Source organism: Callithrix jacchus, chromosome 5, assembly GCF_049354715.1.
Source record: "Callithrix jacchus isolate 240 chromosome 5, calJac240_pri, whole genome shotgun sequence".
NCBI lineage: Eukaryota > Metazoa > Chordata > Mammalia > Primates > Cebidae > Callithrix > Callithrix jacchus.
The window spans coordinates 132,368,993-132,391,147 of NC_133506.1; the positions used below are offsets into that span (position 1 = coordinate 132,368,993).

Here is a 22,155-nt window from a genome sequence, read left to right on the forward strand (position 1 = left end):
CAGCCCCTCCCTGCCCTGCAGCCAAGGCTGAGCAGGTGGGGATGGGAACCCCAGGGGCCTTCAACCCAGCCCTCCCAAGTGGATCCCCTGAGGTCTTCACATGACTCAATCTGGTTTCTGGCCCAACTAAACCCCTAAGAGGCTCTGCAAGTTTTCTGCCGTCCACTGGGCCAAACCGCAGTCTCTGAGCTGCTGATGGCTCACCCCTCACCCCACACACCAGGGTCATTCTACCTGAGGTCTACGTTGAGACAACACTGCCATAAAGAGAATTATTTAATCCATAAGATATCCGTACAAAGTTAGCGTTCCTTTCAAAAATTAAGACTGTGATATAAACTGGTAGAAAACGGGCCTGATGAGCCTTGAGCACCTGCTGGGAGCAGTCCTTGGTGTGGCTCCACCCAGACTCATTCCACCTGAGGTCTGCTTGTATCTCCTTGCTTGCCCTCTGCCCCTAGACTATGGCCAAAGCCTCTCCCGAAACGTTCCATCTGAGAGCCTTACGGATGGGCTCACAGGGCAGAGGTAGGACAATCAGGAAGGGCCATGGTGGGCACCCAGCCCTGGGGCAACTAAGGGCACAGCCACGTCCCCAGCAAGGGCACGCTTGGGTAGTAGAAGGGGAGAAGGCATCAGCAGAGGCAGTGCTGAGGACCCTGGGAGGAAAAGGACCCTGACCCCCAGGAGATGGTCCCAGCAGGGAGCGGGAGGATGTCGGGACCCGGGACCCGAGGCTCGGAGAAGCAGGTCCCTTGGGTGTGCCGGAACTTGAGCCAGGATCACGCAGGCCTCATGTCCCCAAAGAACCCGGCTTAACCGACCATCTCACACTGAGTCAGCCTCGCCTGGCACCAGGGGGCCCGGGTCCAGAGCCCGGGCACTGTCTTGGGTCTGTGGCATGCAGGGCACTCAGCAGTGGGCAGCCCTCGCAGGCAGCCCCCGTGCCAGCGGTGCCATGGCACAGCCGTGGGACCTGGGTCAGTGCAGCACCTGGTCCAGCTCGTACTTCTCACAGAAGCGACTGGTGAAGGGGAAGCAGGTGAGGTGCTCGATCCACGGCCAGTTAAAGGGGTAGATGTACAGCCAGAGCACCAGGCCAGCGAAGAGGCCTGCGAAGGCCAGCAGCGACACCAGGATGAGGGCCCGCTTGCGGTACTTGTCGCTGGTGCCGAAGGTGATGTAGGGCAGGAAGGCAAAGGCCAGCAGCAGGCCGCTGAGGAAGCCGAAGATGTGGGCAATGTTGTCAATCCAGGGCAGGAGGCCGCAGGCAAACAGGAAGAGCACGATGCCCGAGAGGTTGAGGAAGGCCTTCCAGGGCCGCTCCAGCAGTGGCCAGCTCTGGAAGAGCTCCACGAAGAGGCAGGCAAGGAGGCCGAACTGTGAGCCGGCCGGTCCCACCTGGGGCGGGGCAGGGGAGACAGGGCTTCAGGCAAGGGTGGGCGGCCTGGGCCCGGCCTATGCCCTGGGTCATCCCATCGGTCAGTTCCTCCCTGGCAGGCACTGGGGACCCCTGAGGCTGAGGGGTGGGGTCGGCTGGAGCTGCCAGACCAAAGCTGGGCCTGCTCTGTCCATTCTTTCAGCGAATGCTGAGTGCCTACTGTGTACACCCCTGGTGTGGGTCACAACAATAAGAAAGACAAATTCCAGGCCACACACGGAGGCGAGAGGACGGACACTGAGCAAGCTAGATTAGTCAGGTGGAACGATCAAAGGCTCCTGATAGCGCATGTGAGCCATTTCCTACCCCTCAACCTACAAATACCTGGCATACTGCCAGGCAGTGGGCACGGTTATGAAGATAAATGAGGCAGTGGAGGGACAGGATGACTCAGGAGCATCACTGTTCCCTCTCACTGGGATTACCAGCCAGTAAGCCCCCAGCTTAGCCGTCCATCTGCCATGGAGCCCAGCACAGGAGGGGCCCCATGTCCTTCAGGCAGATCCAGGTGGGTGGAACAGGAGCAGCAGAACTGGCCCCCTACGTGCTGAAAGGCTTCAGACTCAAGAGGGTCCTACCCCCCATGTCCTTACCTCCGCCCGGTATGGGAGGAAGATAGCACTGGCGAGGTTGCCCGTGATGCCACTGAGGATGAAGATGATGGCGATACGGTGCCAGCCAGCCAGCTTCTCCAGGTCCCTCAGGATGGTCATTTGAAAGACCACAGACACAAGGCAGTGCACCACACTGGGGAAGGGACATACCAGGCGTGGCCTTCAGTCAGGTGCTTTAGGAGCAGCAGGCTTTGGCGGGTTGGGCTGGCCATGCCCAGGCCCAGGAACCCTTCTCCAGGGGTCTGGCTGGGTGGCCATCACAGGGGCCGGGTTCGGGGGCAGTGAGGAACCTCTTACCCGGCATGTAGGAAGAGAGACAGCCAGAGCCTATAGAACTGATCTGGGACCTCTGGGTTGAGGAAGGGCAGCAGCCCACACACCTTGTCCAAGCAGTGCACCTGGGGGTAGGCGGATGGTGCTCAGTGCCCCAGAAGCCTGGGAGGGAGTGTGTGAGCCCCGGCCCCAGCGTCCTCTCCTCCACCATCCCAGGCCTCGCCTCACCTGGGAGCAGAGTGTTGCTTCCTCGTGGAAATATCCATGCATGAACTCACAGTATTCCCGGGTGGTGATCTCACAGCTGGGTCAATGGTGAGGCAAGAGGGGGCATCAGGGCCCTGAATAACCACTGCCCACCTTGCCCAGAGCCCAGAACCTGGTGACAGCAGGCATCGCTGGCAGGAAGGGGGACGCCTCTTACAGGGCCTTCAACTCTGGAACAAGCTCCCTTCCTCCAGCTCACACCATGGGTGGCCCCAGAGCAGGGGAGGGAAGGACAGTTATCGGACGGCATTGACCCAGCAACTGTGGGTGGTGATGGTGGCAGAGCAGAGGGCCCACAGGAAACTGCAGCTTGGGGGGCAGCGGGACAGGCTGAGGACGGGCCCAGGTGACTCACCTGCCCTTGGTGCCAATGCAGCAGGGGCGGCCCTTGATCTCGCAGTCTATGTGCAGGAAGCCCGTGTGGTTGCTCCTGGCCTGCTCTGTGCAGATCTGCCGGGAGGGGCACCGGCAGGGGAGTGGGCCTGTGCAGTGGGCAGGTCCCCTGTCCCCGACCTTCCCAGAAATGCCTGCCAGGGACACTCACTGGCCACTTGGTGATGTCATCAGGCCAGATGTGGGCACCGCTGGAGGCCGGCTCCTCACAGGTCCTGGAGACAGACATCAGACTGGGCAGTGGCACCCCCAGCCTGCCATGTCCACCCAGCCACGTTCCTGTGGGTGGCTCCAATGGCCTGACCTCGAGACCCAGCAGAGGCTCCAGGCCCTACCTGGGGTCCTGGTGACAGACAGCCCCCGATGTCCGCTTCTGGCCCAGATCAGACTTGTCCATGGGGGGCCCAGTGTCATCCTGCCACTTGACAAAAGTGGCCAAAGTCTCCTGGAGAGCAGAAGAGGGCTGGTCGGTCATGCTGGTGCCATGACCTACTGGAGTGGGCAAGGATGGAGGCTTTTTCCATCTTCCCAGGGCTAAGTCTCATCTAGCGGGGTCTGGGGATGGGTGGGGCGGGGAAGAGGGAATGTGGTCACTGCCCTTGAAGGGCCCATCCCCCAGGCCAGGGCAAGTGAGGCTGGCCTGGGACCAGGGTCCGGCAGGGGTGGGACGGCGGGCCTGCCCTCACCGAGCAGTCTTTCCGCTGGGTCTGGATGCAGCCTGAGTGGTCGTTCTGGACACAGCAGCCCGAGTCCCGCTCCAGGTCTCGTTCCCGCAGCACCAACTGCTCGATCTGCCTGTCCTTCCGGATGCAGGGTGAGAACTTGGCCCCCAGGTGGATCAGGTCAATCTGGCGGAGGGGAGCAGAAGGGAGTGGAGGGGAAGGGAGAGGAGGGGAGAGGAGGGGAGGGGAGAGGGTGAGTTTGGGCTCCAGACCTGGGATGGGTCCATCACTCCACCTCTGCTCTGTGGAGTCTCCCCCTGATGAGGGGCCTACAGGTGGGTGAGCAGCCCACCTGCCCAGCTGGGGGTGACAGGGCACAGGGACTCCTGGCTCAGATGATGTCCCCCAGCCTGGACCCTCACCGAGCTGGGGCCGACCCAGAAGTTCTCTTGCTGGATGTACTTCACGCTCTCGTACACACCTTTGTTCCGCAGAACCTGTCACAGAGCACAGAGGTAGTGCAGAGGAGGACATCAGAACAGCGTGGACCCTGGGTGTGGGGGGCTGGGGCAGCCGCCCCCAGCTCGGAGCCTCCAGGAAGGGGCCAGATAGTTGTGGTGGGAGGGATCAGGTACCCACGACACTGAGGCCTCCTAGGGGAGGCTGGAACTCCCAGCATGGAGCCTGACTCACCAGCTGGGTGGTGATGTGCTGGGCAAAGCCCACGGGTGCGATGCCATACGTGCAAATCACCAGCAGCGTGATGATGACGTGGACGAAGGTCAGCCAGTAGGTGAAGTAGGGCCTGTGTAGAGAGGCCTTGGGTCAGTCGAGCCGAGCTCCTATGCCAATCTCCAGTCCCAGCCATGGGACCACCCTGGCCCAGTCGCCTGGCTCCGCCCCCTCAGCCCTTCTCAAACCAGATCAACTTTGAAGATGCACCTCCAAGCATCTCTCTCCCGGCTTAAAACCCTCACAGCTTTCCACTGTGCTTTGGACAAATTCCCTCTTGCTGGCTGCAAAGCCTCACCTGCCCGACCACGTCTGTGGCTTCTTTGCCTGCATTTCCTGGGATACTTTGTTCTGTGTGGCCCCAGGGCTTTTGCACGATACCACTGTTGATCATAACTGCACCCCTCCCCACCAGCTGTTCACTCTCGGTCCTGCTCTGGGACTCCCACAACACCTATCTTTTCTTTTTCTCTTTTTTAAGACAAAGTTCTACTCTGTCACCCAGGCTGGAGTACAGTGGTGCAATCTTGGCTTACTGCAACCTCTGTCCCCAGGTTTAAGCCATTCTCCTGCCTCAGGCTCCTGAATAGCTGGGATTACAGGCGCCCACCATACCTAGCTAATTTTTTTTTTTTTTTTTTGTATTCTTAGTAGAAATAGGGTTTTACTGTGTTGGCCAGGCTGGACTTGAACTTGGGACCTCAGGTGATCCGCCCACCTTGGCCTCCCAAAGTGCTGGGATTCCAGGTGTGAGCCACCTTGTTGTTTTCTAATTTGGGCCCAGTGTTTTTGGGCTGCTGCAAATCAGAAGCCCTGTTCCTCTTCCCCAAGGGCTCTGTATAGCCTCCCCCAGGGTCCCCTCACTCCCAGCCCGTTTGTTTTTTGAGATGGAGTTTTGCCCTTGTTGCCCAGGCTGCAGTGCAATGGCGTGATCTTGGCTTACTGCAACCTCCACCTCCCAGGTTCAAGTGATTTTCCTGCCTCAGTGTCCTGAGTAGCTGGGATTATAGGCATGAGCCACCATGCCCTGCTAATTGTGTGTTTTTAGTAGAGGTGGGGTTTCTCCATGTTGGTCAGGCTGGTCTCCAACTCCCAACCTCAAATGATCTGCCCAGCTTGGCCTCCCAAAGTGCTGGGATCACAGGTGGGAGACACTATGCCCGGCCCCCAGCTTCTTTTTTGAAAGTAGAGGTAGGATCTCACTATGTTGCCCAGGCTGGTCTGATTAGCCTCCCAAAGTGCTATAATTACAAGCATGAGCCCTGGCCCCAGCGTCTAACTGGCCCCTGACCCAGCCTGCCCTCCCATCTCCACCTCCGGGGGGGCTCCATTTCAGGGCCTGCAGGCAGTGACACTTAATGAACATTTGTTGACTGGCTGCTCTCTGGGAGCAAGGCTGAGGATGCAGGCTCAGAAAGCATGGGGTGGAGGAGAGGCAGCAAGCACCCAGGCCCTTCCCAGGTCACGTGCACAGCCCTTGGGACAGAGGGTGTCACTATACTCCTGACCCGCAGGAGATGCTCATGAAAGGTTCACTGAATGAGTCAGGGGGCGCTTCACGAGGGCCCAGAGGAATCTGGAAGCTTCCAGGTCCTCCTGGAGGCTCCAAGGCGGCGCCTCACCGGTGGCTGTCGAAGCTCTCCAGCTGCCGCTGCACGGTGCTGCTGATGCTGCGGCGGTAGCTGCGGTTCAGCCAGTTGCCCACCACGCCTAGGCCGTAGTGCCGCTTCTTCCGATCAAAGGCAAAGTGCTTCACTTTGGAGGCGATGCGCTTGCCGCGCTGGGGCCCGGGGACTGGGGCTCGGCCACACTCCTTCCTGGTGGGGATGGTGGCTTTCAGCCTGATGTCCACTCCCCGAAATACTCCCAGACCCCACCAGGGTAATCAGAAAGGGCTTGGCGGCCAGGGTGAGGTCTGGGGATGTCCCTGGGCTGGTGGCTGGCCTGGAGGAGGTACTGCCCTAGCACTCACAGAGGGATTTGCACCCCATCGGGGGAGACAGGGGAGGCTGAGTGGGGGATCCCTCGGAAGTAGCTGGCAGAGAGTGGGGGGGACTCAAAGACATCGTCAGGCATGGAGCTCATTTCTTCCTGGGGTGGGGGACAAGAAAACACAGTGTAAGGAGTCTGTCCCAAACACTGCACCTCAGCACCTCAGTTCAAGGGCAGGACACAGCTGGACAGACAGGCTCTTCCCAATGAAGCGGGAAGCCACATGCTTGTCAGCCCCAGTGGTGACTTTCCCGGGTGGCACTGTGCCCCACCCCAGATCCTCACTCTACCCAACAGAAAGATGGGGGCCCAGCAGCTCCACACAGGACCATGCCACATTCTGCCAGTGGGCCTCTGGCCTCCTCACCCAGCTCCCAGGCCACCTCACCCCTCCCGTCCCTGAGGGCCCATACCCCATGCTTGCCTTACTAAAAAACGAGGAGTCAAATGTGTCTGCCCCATCAACCACATCCTCCTCCAGGAAGCTCGGGAAGGCAAAGCTGCGCTTGATCACCCGGCACTGCTGTCCGGTGGCATCCAGCACTGAGCGCCCCTGTGCACAGGCAGAGGCACAGGCATCAGGACCAGGGCCCAGCCATCCAGACCCCCAGCCCCAGCACCGAATGAATCATCAGGTCCATCTGCCTGCAGACAGCACCTTGGGCGGAGGGATCCTGCCCAAAGCATGGCTCTGCAAGCTGAATGGCCAGGAGGAGCTCTTGAGACCAGAAGGTCAGGAAATGGGGCACCAGCTTCTGTTGGCACACCACTCTTGGCACAGTTTGGAGTCACCTTCCCCTGGTCCTGCTGCCCCTCTGGCTTGGGCTGCTGGTATCCTAACACTCAAAGCAACCCACAGGCTATACCCTTACTCCCGAGGCTCAGGCCATGTCTCCATCCTGTTTCTTGGCAAAGAATACCAGATCCCATCTCCTGCCACTGCTCCCATGACCGCCTGCTGCTCCCTCAAAGCACCGCACTTCCTCCAGCCTCCTGGCTTTTGCATAGGCCATTCCCTCTGCTGAGAATGCTGTTCCCTTCCTTCCCTAGTGAACATCTCCTCGTTTTTCTGTGCTTAACTCGATGTCTTCCCTGATACCAGCCGCTCTCCTAAACTGACCACCCTGAATGGTGACCCTCACCCTGGGCTGGGAGCTCAGCCAGGACAGCAATGGCTCTGCATGCTGTGCCCAGCACATAACAGGGACTGGGCAAACCCGGGTGGGTGAGGAGCAAGTGCACGTCTCACTTCCCACTTCCCCAGCTTTACAGTCAGTGCAGAGACCAGGTTCCCAAACTAGGCAGGTGCCGGGGGGTCAGAGAGACTGAAGACAGACGGAAGGATGGAAGCCGGGGTGCTGTGCTTTGGGGTCCCTCTTTGCCCCGGGATCCCAGCACACCCACTGTCCTTGGCACTGAAGGCAGATGCCCAGGTGAGCTTTAGGAGATGCTCCTATGAGGAGCGGAAGGGAGGGGCAAGGGAGGGAGGCTGGGCAGAGGTGGGGTGAGACAGGGGCCCTGCAGGAGGGGGCCTTGTACCTTGAAGAGGGCAGCGGCAGCTTGGAAGCTCATGTGGGCCACAGACATCCTCTTGCGGCGTGGCAGGTGGGAGTAGCCAGAGCGGATGCTGGTGAACGAGGTGAGGGACAGGACTCCTGGGGTCAACGGTGGGTGTGGGGCATGGGGCCTGTCCACCTCCTCTGGGTGGCGGAAGGCCCGGCCCCGGGCCAGTGGATCTACAATCTGGAAGGGAGGGGGCAGTGAGCAGAGCCACTAGGGTCCCCACCCCTGTCCCCTTTCCCTGTGGATCCCACCTTGGGCAGCTTGCAGGGCTTTGGGGACTCAGTGCCCTGGAAGGATGGCACCTCCTGGCTGGGGAGCTCCAGGTCCCGCTGGCACGAGGCCTTCAGGCGGCCGTAGCGCACGCTGCAGTGGTGCAGGCTTCGACGCTGCCACTGCTGCCGCTGCCCCTCCCAGTCGCCGCTGACTCCAAACCACTGGGCTGCGCCCCTGCAGGAGCAGACAAGGAGCAGGTGGGCATGAGCTTGTCTGTGCCTGTGCACCTGAATGTGTGGAAGCGGTGATGGCACATGTGTGCCTGTGTGCCTGCAGGGGGTTGGGAGGCGGATCCACCTGTGAGGCCCCTGGCTGGAGCCCAGTGACCAGATGAGCAGAAGCAGGGGAGGACTAGAGTGTGAGGAGCCAGACTAGGGCCACAGGCACCCCCACGCTGATCCAGCGAGATCCTTGAACCCCATCAGCCTCTACACTGTGACATTCCGCAAGGGACACACCCACCTCCCCTTCTCTACCATGACATTAGGCTGCAGGACACTGCTCTTCAATGCCTGCCTATTCCTTCCAGAGCAGGGACGCAGGGACCAGGCCCAGTAATGTCCAGGCACCAGGAATCCACAGATTGCTGGGTGGGGGGTGCTGAGCTTGGGTGTGGGGCTCACTTGCGGATGCTCTGGGACAGCGAGGCCTGGCGGCGGAAGCCGGGGCGCTTCTCTGAGCTCTCTTGCCATCGGGCCCGTGGCTCCTGGAGGCTGACGCTCTTCAAGAAGGCTGGGTTCTTGGGCCTCTTGGGGAAGAAGGAGGGAGGGCAGGCAGTGACGTGTGCAGCCCAGGTCCGAGGTTGGCTCTTCTTTAGCCTCCCATTCTGAAAACCCTGAGAACGAACCTCAACCCCAATCTGCTTTCATTGTAAATATATGTATATGTATATAGGCTTTCTCGAGATGGAGTCTTGTTCTATCATCCAGGCTGGAGTGCAGCGGTACAATCTTGGCTCACCGAAACCTCCACCTCCCTGGTTCAAGTGATTCTCATGCCTCAGCCTCCCAAGTAGCTGGGATTACAGGCACCCGCTATCACACCTGGCTAATTTTTATATTTTCAGTAGAGATGGGGTTTCACCATGTTGGCCAGGCTGGTCTCGAACTCCTGACCGCAAGTGAAGTGCCCGCCTTGGCCTCCCAAAGTGCTGGGATTACTGGCGTGAGCTACCTTGCCTGGCCTACATACATACTTTTTGAGACAGTCTTGCTCTGTTGCCCAGGCTGGAGGGCAGTGGCATCATCATAGCTCCCTGGAGCCTCACCCTCCCAGGCTCAAGCAAGCCTTCTACCTCCATGTCCTAAGTAGACTAGCTGCGATTACAGGCGGTGCCACCACACCCAGCTCATTTTTTTTTTTTTTAAGTATTTTCCAGAGACAGGGTCTTGTTATGTTGTCTAGGCTGGTCTTGAACTCCTGGGCTCAAGTGATCTGCCTGCCTCAGCCTCCCAAAGTGATGAGATTACAGGCATGAGGCCACTGTGTCCAGCCTCATTCTGAATTTAAAATCGCCATTGTGTAGCGTTTCTCCATCAAGCCCAGCATGTTTCCCTCACTCATCACCCAGTCCCACCCCTCCGCACTGATGCTCCTGCCTGCTGCTGCGTCCTCTGCAGAGCTCTGGGCTGAGCGGGTGGTATTCACATTGCTTCCCTTTATATTCCAGTCTGTGCGGGAAGCCCACGCTGCTATGAGCCTGTTTCAATGAGCTCTTTATGGAGCAATAGCCCAGACTGTCGGAAACACTGATTCATTTTTGCCCTCTTCCAAAGGAACCGGGTACTGCCTAGGCAGGCTGCTGATGCCAGGGAGACACTGTCCCTGCTCACCTGTGTCAAAGACAGCCCCCAGCCCTCAGAAGAGAGACCAAGAGTCCAGCAAGCCCCTTCTCGGGGCTGGCACTTCCTATCCGCCTCTGACCATGAGAGTGAGCCTGGTTCCCAGCCTGACTCCCTGTGATTATTTTGGGCCCAGGAAGGAGGGGGTGAGGCCGAGTCAAGGGCTGCACAGGCAGCAGCTGTGGCTCAGGAAGAGCCTCTCTAGGAAGTGAAACTGTCCAGAAGGTGTCATGTGGGCACATCTGTCGCCTGTAGCTGGACAGTGAGCCCACAGGCCGGCCCCCTTACCTCAGGCAGCATGCTGTTCTGCTCACCAGGGGCCTGGGTCTCTTTCTCAGGGGGTGGGATGGTGATGGAGAGGTTGGGTGGCTTCCGGCTCTGCAGGCGGCTGCTGGACACGGAAGACACGCTCCCGCCATTCTTGTCAGCAGAGGCCATAGTGGGCAGGAGGCAGGAGGGCTGGAATGGAGACCGGGAGAGTGGCGGTGGGTGGCGGAAGGGGTGGCGGGGTATCAGGACCCTGATGCCAAGGCATGCCGAGAACCAACCGACCTGCCCAAAGTTGTTTCAGATATCTCTGGGGACTAAACCCAGCCTGAAAATCCCAGCACTTTGGGAGGCTGAGGCAGGCAGATCACCTGAGGTCAGGAGTTTGAGACCAGCCTGGCCAACATGGCAAAACCCTGTCTCTACTAAAAACACAAAGATTAGCCAGACGTGGTGGTGCATGCCTGTAATCCCAGCTACTCAGGAGGCTGAGGCAGGAGAATCGCTTGAACCGGGAGGGGTGAGACAAGACGGCGCCATTGCACTCCAGCCTGGGGTGACAAAGCAAGGCTCCGTCTCAAAAAAAAAAAAAAAAAAGAGTATGAAGATGAAAAAATGTAGAGCTGGAGTGCTCTTGACTGCCTCATCAGGGGTAGGCCAGGGGGCGTAGGGCGGCTTCTTGTAGACAATGGGTCCTGCTTTTGTCTCTGGACAGGGGGGTTGAGGGAGGACAAGAAGGCTCCAGGACAACCTGGTGCTCCCAACAAGCTCAGCTGGGCAGGTTCGTGCTATGCTCCCAGGGCCAGCTGCGCAGGAAGCAGGTGGCTTTCAGAGTAGGGCTCCTGAGCTGTGCAGCAGGAAGTGGCAGCTCAGCCAAATGCCCAGAGAGATGAGAAACCTACTATGCTGGTTCCTGTCCCCCAAGCCCACCCGGTTTATTTTTCTTTTTCTGTAGAGGTGGGGTCTCTCCATGTTAGCCAGCCTGGTCTGGAACTACTGGGCTCAAGACATCTGCCTGCCTCAGCCTCCCAAGTGGCATGCACCTGTAGTCCCAGCTATTTGGGAGGCTGAGTCAGGAGCAGAACTTGAACCCGGGAGGCGGAGGTTGCAGTGAGCCAAGATTTCGCCACTGCACTCCAGCCTGGGTGACAGAGTGATAATCTGTCTGAAAAGAAAAACAAAAACCGAAACAAAAAAACAGAAACAAAATTAGCCAGGTGTAGTGGCACATGCCTATAATCCCAGCTACTTGGGAGGCTGAGGCATGAGAATTGCTTGAACTCAGGAGGCAGAGGTTGCAATGAGCCAAGATCGTGCCATTGCACTCCAGCCTTGGCGAGAGTGAGACTCTGTCTCAAAAAAAAAAAAAAAAAAAAAAAAAACGAAAACTGCCACTTGTCTGGGCACTTTTCCCCCCACAGTGAGAACACTGTTTAACAATATAAATGACATATGCTCATTGCAAAAAAAAAATCACAGAGTCAGGTGCAGTGGCTCACGCTTATAATCCCAGTACTTTGCAAGGCGAAGGTGGGTGGATCACTTGAGGCCAGGAGTTTGAGACTAGCCTGGCCAAAATAATGAAGAAGCACCATCTCTATTAAAATACAGAAATTAGCCAAGCACAGTGGCTCGTACCTGTAATCTCAGCCACTCGGGAGACTGAGGCAGGAGAATAGAATCGCTTGAACCCGCGAGGTGGAGGTTGCTGTGAGCCAAGATCACACCACTGCACTCCAGCCTGGGCAACAGAGTGAGACTCTGTCTCAAAGAAAAAAAAATCAGACTTCTATAAAGCAGAACGTGAGCAGATGACCCTCTTTTCCCGCTCATCTTCTGGAAGGCCTCTCTGGGCCTGGAAATACATACTTCAAAATCCTACACACACTCATGTCATTTTTTGTTTGGAGACAGGGTCTTGCTCTGTTGCCCAGGCTGGAGTGCAGTAGCATGTTCTTGGCTCATTGTATGCTCCACCTCCCAGGTTAAAGCAGTTCTCCTGCCTCAGCCTCCCAAGTGGCTGGGGTTATAGGCGTGAGCCACTGCGCCTGGCCCACACTCTCTTATCTGTAGCATGGACATCTTTCTCTGTCAACACATACAGACAGACCTACATTTTTTCTTTTTTTGAGATGGGGTCTCACTCTGTCACCCAGGTTGGAGTGCAGTGGCACCATCTTGGGTCACTGCAACTTTTGCCATCCAAGGTGCTGGGACTACAGGCAGAGGCCACTGCACTTTGGATGGCAAAACTTTTTTGATGAATGTAAAGTTTTTTTTTAAAACGGAGTTTGACTCTTGTTGCCCAGGCTGGACTGCAGTGATGAGATCTCGGCTCACTGTAACCTCCTCCTCCTGGGTTCAAGCGATTCTCCTGCCTCAGCCTCCCGAGTAGCTGGGATTACAGGTGTCCGCCAGCACATCCAGCTAATTTTTGTATTTTTGGTAGAGAGAGGATTTTACCATGTTGGCCAGGCTGGTCTCAAACTCCTGACCTCAGGTGATTTACCTGCCTTGGCCTCCCAAAGTGCTGGGATTACAGATGTGAGCCACTGGGCCTGGCTGATGGATGCAAACATTTTATAGAATGGAAGGCACCAAGATTTACTTAAGTCCTAATTGCTGGCTGTTTAGGATGTTTCCAGAATTGGAGACATGGGTCTGATGTTGACACTAACACCCTTGCATATGCCACATGCGCTGTTTAAGTATATCACAAGACCACGTTCTGGAAGCAGAATGGCTGGGTTAAAGGAAGTCCATCCCGAATTTCAGTGGGTCTTGCCCAATACCCCATCTGGGGATTTCCTGTGCTTGTGCCACCAGTTTCCAATTCTCCTCTGACTCCACCGGAATTAACACCTTCTAGCTGTTTCACTCTCCTCGTTTCATCTCTTGCTCTGGCCCATGACCGTCTTCTTGCTAAAACCCCCAGCTGTCCCCTCTCCCTCACATCCCAAGGTTCCTGGGCAAGTTTTGTTTTTCCTCTCCTTGTTCAAAGCCAGGGACTCCATACCCACCTCCCTGGGAGCCCTTCGGCCAAGGGCATATGTGGGCTGAAGCGTGGGATGCACGGGTGGGCAAGACAGCAGCTGTGTATATTCTGAACTTGTCTTCCTCCCTCCATCTTGACCACACCTCCTCCATCTCCTCTCACCTGGAGGCCCACTCTACTCTCTCAATTCCTCTACCTGCTGCCTCGAGCCCTCTGACACTGATCATTCTCTGCACCACAGCTGGGACAAGTGATCTCCTTAAAGCACAGATCGCATCTGTCACTCTCTGCCCAACACTCTCCCAGGATTTCCTGTTCTCACCCAGAGTCCTTACGCGTACAAGGGGGAGAGTCACAGTTCCTCCCCAGGGAAGCATCTGCAGGACCAAATGAGTAAATGACATTGCCAGGCATGGTGGCTCATGCCTGTAATCTCAGCATTTTGGGAGGCTGAGGCAGGTGGACCACCTGAGGCTAGGAGTTCAAGACCAGCCTGACCAACATAGTGAAACCCTGTCTCTACTAAAAATACAAAAATTAGCTGGGCGTGGTGGTGGGCACCTGTAGTTCCAGCTACTCAGGAGGCTGAGGCAGGAATTGCTTGAACCTGGGACGGGGAGGTTGCAGTGAGTTGAGATTGCGCCATTGCACTCCAGCCTGGGCAACAGAGTGAGACTCAGTCTCAAAAATAAATGAATGAATGAATGAGTGGATGTCTTGACACACTGAAGCACTGTGTCCACACAGAAACTTGGACAGGAAGTGCTCAGTAGCACCGCTCCCCAGAGCCCGAAAAGGGAAACAACAATAGCGCCCGTCAGCAGATAAAGGCACGAATACAGAATGTGGTCAAGTCACACAATGGAGCATCCTTCAGCCACAAAAGGAAGGAAGTCCTGACACAGCTACAACATGGACGAGCCTTGAGAATGCTGTGCCCCGTGAGAGGAGCCAGTCATGGAAGGCTACCCACTGCCTGAGTCCATGCATATGAAGGCCCAGAATAGGGACATCTACAGACAGAATCAGGCTAGTGGTTGCTTAGGACTGGATAAGTGGGGACTGGGCAGGGAGGAGGTGACAGCGAAAGGGTGCAGGCTTTCTTTTTCTTTTGAGACAGAGTCTTGCTCTGTCGTCCAGGCTGGAATGCAGTGGTGCGATCTCCGCTCACGGCAACCTCCGCCTCCCGGGTTTAACCAATTCTCCGGCCTCAGCCTCCCAAATAACTGGGACTACAGGTACATGCCACCATGCCTGGCTAATTTTTATGCTTTTAGTAGAGACAGGGTTTCACTATGTCAGCCAGGATGGTCTTGATCTCTTGACCTCGTAATCTACCTGCCTCAGCCTCCCAAAATGCTGGGATTATAGGTGTGAGGCACCGTGCCCGGCCTGAGTACAAGCTTTCTTTAGGGTGTAACGAAAGCAATCTAAAACTGACTGTGGTGATGGTGGCACAACTCTGTGAATATACATATGTATATATAATTTTTTTTTTTTTTGAGACAGAGTCTCACTCTGTAGTCCACGCTGGAGTGCAGTGTCAAAATCTTGGCTCACTGCAACCTCTGCCTCCCAGGTTCAAGTGATTCTTCTGTCTCAGCCTCCCGAGTAGCTGAGACTACAGGTGCATGCCACCATGCCCCGCTAATTTTTTTATTTTTAGTAGAGACAGGGTTTCACCATATTGGTCAGTCTGGTCTCGAACTCCTGACCTCGTGATCTGCCCACATCGGCCTCCCAAAGTGTTGGGAATACCAGCATGAGACACCGTGCCCAGCCTTTTTCTTTCTGTCTTTTTTGAGACAGAGTCTTGCTCTGTCACCCAGGCTGGAGTGCAGTAGTGTGATTTTGGCTCACTGCCACCTCTACCTCCCAGGTTCAAGTGGTTCTCCTGTCTCAGCCTCCTGAGTAGCTGGGATTACAGGCACAAGCCACCATACCCAGCTAATTTTTGTATTTTTAGTAGAGATGGAATTATGCCATGTTGACCAGGCTGGTCTCAAAGTCCTGACCTGAAGTGATCCACCCCCCTTAGCCTCCCAAAGTGCTGAGATTACAGGTGTGAGCCACCACACCCACCCACTGTGAATACATTAAAACCACTGAAGGTTGGGAGTGATGGTTCACCACTGTAATCTCAGCAATTGGAGACTGAGGTGGAGGACTGCTGGAGCCCAGGAGTTCAAGTCCAGCCTGGGCAGCATAGTGATACCCCATCTGTACAAAAAATTTAAAAATTAGCCAGGTGTGGTGGTATGTCTATAGTCCCAGCTACTCAGGAGGCTGAAGCAGGAGAATGGCTTGAGCCTGGAGACTGAGGCTGCAGTGAGCCACAATTATGCCACTGCACTCTAGCCTGGTGACAGAGTGAGACCCTATCTCAAAAAAATAAACAAATAAAAACACCGATGGTACACTTTAAATGGGTGAATCACTGGTGTGTGAATTTTCTCTCAATGAAGCAGGAGCTTCATAATGCTGGGCCTCTGCCTGAGCCAGTCACTCTGTCCCAGACTGTCACCCAGCAGACAGGCCAGCTCTTCTCTCCTGCCGAATCTTGAGCAGTGCTAGCCCCACCTCCCTCCCTTCCCCTTTTTTATTTTTTGAGACGGAATCTCACTCTCATTGCCCAGGCTGGAGGGCAGTGGCATGATCTTGGCTCACTGCAACCTCTGCCTCCCAGGTACAAGCGATTCTCCTGCCTTGGCCTCCCAAGTAGCTGGGACTAAAGGCACCCACACTGCACCCTGCTAAATTTTTTTTGTATTTTTAGTAGAGATGGGGTTTTGCCATGTTGGCCAGGCCAGTCTCAAACTCCTGACCTCCAGTGATCCACCCACCTTGGCCTCCCAAAGTGCTAGGATTACAGGCATGAGCCACTGCACCCAGCCCTTCCCTGCCCTTATCCCTCCCTGTTGCTCCCTTCATTCACTATCCACCACTGTTCAGACACAGAGTGTGGGCCCCTTGGGCAGCATCTGCACGTGGTGCACCCGGGCGCAGCAGCCAGTGCCCTGGATCCAGCTGCCCAGCTTCCTACCTTCAAGTCTGGGTTTGCCTGCGGCTTCTTCCCGGGTCTTGCTGTGAAAGGCTTTAGAGCATGTTCTTGTCCTCTCCTCGTTCTATACAGATACTCTGCAGTGAAGCCTCAGTCTGTAGAAGGGTGGATAGATAGACAGATGGCTGGAAGGATGGGGAGACAGCTCCAGGCCATGTGGTGCACAGTTAGGGACTTAATCCTGCCCGGCCTCGGGAGGGCCTCCGGCACCTCAGGTTTCCCCTCAGAGGAGGGTCTGGGCAGGTCTTCTTAAAAACAAACAGGAATGCCCCTGAGTTTCGTGTTTTAAAATGGTTGATTTTATGTTGTGTGGCTTTTACTTCAATAAATTATCAATCAAAACAACAAAACACTTCAAGATTGTTTGAACTTTACCTAAGTATCAGAAGGCAGCTAGCAATTCCTGGCCTTTTAAAGTTAAATATATGAGGTTTTTTGTTTTTTTCCCCTGAGATGGAGTCTTGATCTGTCGCCCAGGCTTGAGTGTAGTAGTACAATCTCAGCTCACTGCATCCTCCACCTCCTGGGTTCATGTAATTCTCCTGCCTCAGCCTCCTGAATAGCTGGGATTATAGGCACACACCACCTCCTGGGTTCAAGCAATTCTCCTGCCTCAGCCTCCTGAGTAGCTGGGATTACAGGCACGCACCACCACACCTGGCTACTTTTTGTATTCTTAGTAGAGACAAAGTTTCACTATGTTGGCCAGGCAGGTCTCAAACTCTTGACCTCATGATCTGCCCACCTTGGCCTCCCAAAGTGCTGGGATTATAGGCGTTAGCCACCGCCATCTGGCCCCAAAATATGTGGTTTTGTTTTAAAGCACGAAACCCCGAGGCATTCCTGTTTGTTTTTAAGCAGACCTGCCCAGGCCCTCCTCTGAGGGGAACCCTGAGGTACTGGAGGCCCTCCCGAAGCCGGACAGGATTAAGTCCCCAACTGTGCCAGGCCTCGTTTGGCCCTTTATATGCATTACCCTTTGAAACACCTTCCAGGGAGACATTAGCATCTCTTCCATTCTACAGATGGTGAATGGAGGCTCAGAGGGGCTCAGTAACTTGCCCAAGCTCACACAGCCAGGAAGTGGTGCAGCTAGGACTCCCGATGTCCAGCTCCAGGGCCTGGGGGCTCCTAGGGGATAGGCTGCCTCCTGCCCTAAGACTGGGGCTAGAAGACCCCCTCTCAAGGAGCCAGAGAGAGAACTTGGTCCAGCATTCCAGCACTTTCCAAACAATGCTCCTCAGAGGCCTGGCTCCCCAGAGGTGCCCAAGGGGCTGCTATGGGGCAAACCAGAGGCTGGGGAGCAGCCCAGGCTTCCCAGTGATTCCATCGAGCAATGCCCCTTTACCCCTGCATATTTGGGACTTTTGGAGAGCAGAATGCTGGGTGCAGAGGAGAAATCTTGAGGCGTAGCTACGATGTCTCCTGCTTCTTTAAGGCTAGACCAGCAGTGCTGGCTTCACCTCCTTCCACCCAAAGTGCTGGGGAGTCCTGACCCCACCCCCTAGGGCAGATTGCCCAGTGGAGTGAAATGAGGCCCTCAGAGATCAACCCACTGGGCTGGGTTGGTACCGAGGAGTCCTGGCAGCCACCGAGGGACCCCACTTGGTTGAAGCTGTGGCCAGGTCCCCTCATCCTGAGACTGCTCTGGGAACAGCTCCAAGACCACAGCTTCACCGGGGCCTCTGCAGGGAACGTTCATAGCTTGGCCTCCTTTGGGACCAGGGTACAGCAAGAGGGCATTGGGAGGGTACTGCCCTGGGGAACTAGCACTGGGGAGTGGGAGGCAGGCAGCGGAAGGAACCGGGTGCAAGGGTGGGGACTCCAGACTCCAGCTAGTTAAGGTCGCCAAGCAGGTAGGATCTTTCTGGAAGCCAGAGCTGATCACACCTCCCTGGAGGTCCCTTCAGGTCTGCCCTCCCTGCCACACCCTCACCAGACAAGCCACATCCCTGTGCCGCCTCCAAGCTCTCACCTCCTCATTCGAAGCCCTGTACCTGGCCCACCATGCTCCACCTTGCCTGCCTGGCCAAGCCCTACTAGAAAAGAAAATGTCACTCCCAGAGAGAGTCAATCACTTTACTGCCCGCTCTCTCCAGCATCTTGCAGATCTACCTACTTGTGGAGTCCCCTACCCCAGGGGCCCTCATTAATGGCTAACTGCATGTGAAGCTAGTGAGGGGGGGGGCTGGGGGGCTAGGCATGGGCAGTCCGTCCACATAAGCCCTGGACAGAAGCGGTCTCCCCCATCCTGCAGCTGGTCCAGGAAGCAGCCCCCTTTGAGGGCTTCACTGAGAGCTCCCACCCTGCTGGCTCTGCATCCACAGCATGGCCAGGCTGGAGGACGCTGGATGCTGTCCCAGGACGAATCTCCAGTGGGCCTCCCCGCTAGACTCCCTGCCTAGCTCCCTAGCTCACCGTAGGCACTGCTTTTGGTTACGGGGTTCTGCTCAGCCAGCACCCCATCCCAAGGCCAGGCCATCCCAGATGAGACCCCTGCCCAGGAGCCATTGCACTGCTGGCATCTGTGCCAACCTCCTGATGAGAATGAGAGGGGCTCCCAAGACCCAACACTGAGGAAGAGGAGAGCCTGGCCAGCCCCAGGGCAATCGGTAGGGAGGGGAGTCCCAAAGAGAGGTGGCCTGACACCAGACAGCAAGCAGGGGCAGCGCAGGGGTGGGCAGCTATGCCTTTGGGGCAGGAGCCTGACACGGGAGCGCCACCTGAACCTCAGAGCACAAGAGGCCTAGGCAGCGGCCTGTGAGCAGCTCCACCCCCTGCCTCAGTTCCCTTCTCTGAGGGAATGGGACAAGGTCACAGCCCAGCTTTGACACCGACAAAGCCCAAACACGGAATATAAAAGCAATACTTTGGCCACGCACAGTGGCTCACGCCTGTGATCCCAGCACTTTGGGAGGCCGAGGTGGGCGGATCACGGGGTCAAGAGATTGAGACAATCCTGGCCAACATAGTGAAACCCCAACTCTACTAAAAATACAAAAATTAGCTCGGTGTGGTGGCACACACCTATAGTCCCAGCTACTTGGGAGGTTAAGGCAGGAAAATCAATTGAACCCAGGAGGCGGAGGTTGCAGTGAGCCAAGATTGTGCCACTGCACTCCAGCCTGGTGACAGATCAAGACTCTATCTCAAAAAAAAAAAAAAAAAAAGAAAGAAGGAAGGCATTACTTTGCACCAGCCACTTTCCACCATTGAGACCAACTGCCTGCAACTTGTGCAGACATTGGGGTGGGGGTGCAAAAGCCCAGCCCCCTTCCTTGGGGCTCAGCGGGGAAAGGAGTGGGGACTATCAGACCCTCTCTGGCCTTTAGCATGGCTCAAGTCCAGATAACAGGGACCAGGCAGAAAAAAGAGCTGGAGAGCTGGAGTTGCCCCACCCAGCACTTATCTCCTGCCCCAGAAATGCTTGCTCACTGCAGGGGAAATGGTGACATCCTGGGACCAGGCTTCCTCCTGGCCTGCAGTCACATCCGCCGCTCTCTAAGACCCCAGGCCTGCTTCCGCACACAGCCCACAGGCGGAACCCTGCCACCTGCCCAGCTGGATCCCAGCCTCCTGCCCCAGCCCAGCTGGGAGATGCCAAATGGACCTTGGGAGAGGGACAGGGGCTAGGGTGAGACAGACTCTATTTCTTCTTCCTTTAGGGTGGGGCAGGGAGATCCTGAGAGAGTGCAGAGTTCAGATCACCCCCAGGTCCCTTGGCTGGGGCCTCTGTACCCTCTCCTGCCCAGGCTCAGGGCCTCCCCAACTGCAGATAGCTTTGGAGATAGCAGAACTCAGCTAGCAGCAGCTGAGCTCAAGCACATCCAACAGAAATGCAGACTCAGACACCATTTACCACTGCTGCCCAGAGAATCCGGTTTCCCCACAAAGGGTGGGGCTGGGCACTCCCAACCAAACCTGTCCCTCGAAGCTGGGTAAGCAAGGCCACTGCCAGGGAGGTCCCCAACAGAGATCTACCAGCCAGCCCAGGCAGGGTACAAGGGCACCCCCAATTCGGACTGCACCAGCCGCACTCCAACATGCAGGGCCAGCCTACTGCCCCTCCCAACTCCCCCGGGTGTGGTTCCTTCTCTCCCCCTACCTGGTGCCACCAATCCCCCCACAACCCCCCTATAGGAGTGGGTTTCTAGAGGCTGCGGGTCTTTCAGGGTACAGTTTCTAGAGGCTGCGGGTCTTGTAGGGTGCAGTCCCCACAAGCCCTGGGCTCTATGTGCTCTATGGGCCAGGGCAGGGAGTGCTCTATGGGCCAGGGCAGGGAGAGCATGCAGGGGCAGATCGGAGGAAAACACAGGGCTTGATGCAAGGGCCAAGCCTGGGACAGAGTGGGGGACAGGCCCTTGGATAAAGAGTAAGCAGCCCCCTCCCCTCCAGACAGGAAGGAGGGAGACCATTATTAACCACTGGATATGACCAGGAGGTTTAGGGGACCTCCTGAAGGGAGGGGCTCAAGCCACCTGAAGAGAGGAAGTGAGGAAACCACCCCCTGGGCCAGAAGCCACCTCCAGGGTGAAGCAGTCACCCGGTGTCCCTGGGAGTGGGCAGTCAGGACAGAAGGGGGGCGGGGGGGAGGCCTGGGGCCACATCTTCCTGGCTGAATCACAGGATGCGAGGCAGAAACTGAAACTTGTTTTCCCTGCCTGTGGCCCTGCTGGAAACCAGAGCATTTTTAGAAAGCTGCAAAGAGGAAGCTGGGACTCACCCACTGTGCAACCCCCGGAAAAAACCCTGCTTCTGCTGACCCCAGAGGAGTTCTCCAGCCCCAGAGTCCCGAGGGATGGGTCATGGCACAGCTGTCCTCACCTCTCCCCACACCTCCCTAGGCTGGGCCTCATGCAGCCAGCGATGCTCCCCTGCACGCTTCCTTGCTCTGGCGAGAGGTAGAAGGGACAAGGGTAAAGGGCAGGAAAGTGGCAAGACGACTGGCTGGGGTCTGGGGGCAGGATTTGGGGAGAGTCATAAGAGGCAAAATAGGAAGGCAGGGCTGGAAGGGGCAGAAGCCGGTGGCAGTGTGAGCTCCATCAGCAGAGTAAGCGGAGGGGAGGGGGGCTGGGCACTCCAAGGGTGGGACACCCAGCTGTCAGTCTCCAAAAGCCAAACAGGAGCCTCTCTCCCTCCCTCTCAGCACCACCTCCCCAGAGACCGGAGCTGGTGGCAAGTGGGTGCAGACACGATCTCAACCCACTCCACTGGCACATGCTTCAGACCGCAGCCACTGACAGAGAAAAACAAAATGGCCTATAGGTTCCCACACCTCCCAGACATCCCACGGACGGGACTGTGGGCCCTTACCCAGGGAGCCATTTCTTTCTCCTCCTCGCCTCTCCAGGGCTGACCCCAAACTCAGTTCAGAAGCTCAAGACCCCAAGGGCAGGCTCAGGAGCTTAACCATCCCAACTTCTTTGGGATTTTTCCCAAAGCCTCAAAACTCCTCTCAACTGAGGCCCTGTGCCTCCTCTCATCAGACCCCAGGCTCTGGGCTCCCCTTAACCCAGTTAGAGTGGCTGGGGCGTTGTAAGCCAACCACAGACACGGGAAGCGGGCACTGGGCTCCAGGTAGCCACCAAGATCAGCGTGTGAGGGTGTGAACCTGCGTGTGTGTGTTGCAGGGGTGGGGGATGTGTCATGTTCTTAGGGTGGTCCAGCCCCTGACGCCCCCTCTGCACCAACCATCTGGGCTTTCTCAGGACCAGCTGCCAGCAGGGATGGCAGATACACAAATGCCCCCTCCTCTGCTAGGGTTTCCAGTCCAGGAAGTAG

The 22,155-nt window shown here is 56.7% G+C and overlaps 1 protein-coding gene across 8 annotated transcripts in view; it reads right to left on the minus strand.

Moving 5' to 3' along the window:
- Positions 1-258: 258 nt before the first annotated feature.
- The window catches only part of RHBDF2 (rhomboid 5 homolog 2), a 28,407-nt gene continuing 6,510 nt past the window's right edge, over positions 259-22,155 (minus strand). For 3 of the 8 annotated variants that reach the window (XM_035301854.3, XM_008997782.5, XM_008997781.5), the window contains exons 2-19: positions 16,357-16,469; positions 10,340-10,510; positions 8,834-8,958; positions 8,189-8,384; positions 7,914-8,117; positions 6,799-6,927; positions 6,355-6,473; positions 6,005-6,199; positions 4,344-4,455; positions 4,073-4,147; positions 3,675-3,836; positions 3,324-3,433; positions 3,140-3,203; positions 2,951-3,045; positions 2,557-2,632; positions 2,353-2,453; positions 2,035-2,188; positions 259-1,401 (exon numbers count right to left, since the gene is read on the minus strand). In XM_035301854.3, coding sequence (XP_035157745.1) covers positions 982-1,401; positions 2,035-2,188; positions 2,353-2,453; positions 2,557-2,632; positions 2,951-3,045; positions 3,140-3,203; positions 3,324-3,433; positions 3,675-3,836; positions 4,073-4,147; positions 4,344-4,455; positions 6,005-6,199; positions 6,355-6,473; positions 6,799-6,927; positions 7,914-8,117; positions 8,189-8,384; positions 8,834-8,958; positions 10,340-10,489 — 2,487 coding nt within the window. In that variant the 5' untranslated portion in view covers positions 10,490-10,510; positions 16,357-16,469 and the 3' untranslated portion in view covers positions 259-981. Of the gene's footprint in view, positions 1,402-2,034; positions 2,189-2,352; positions 2,454-2,556; positions 2,633-2,950; positions 3,046-3,139; positions 3,204-3,323; positions 3,434-3,674; positions 3,837-4,072; positions 4,148-4,343; positions 4,456-6,004; positions 6,200-6,354; positions 6,474-6,798; positions 6,928-7,913; positions 8,118-8,188; positions 8,385-8,833; positions 8,959-10,339; positions 10,511-11,956; positions 12,080-16,356; positions 16,470-22,155 lie in introns of all 8 variants that reach the window. The other 5 variants (XM_078374716.1, XM_054256521.2, XM_078374718.1 and 2 more) reach the window with 3 other exon arrangements.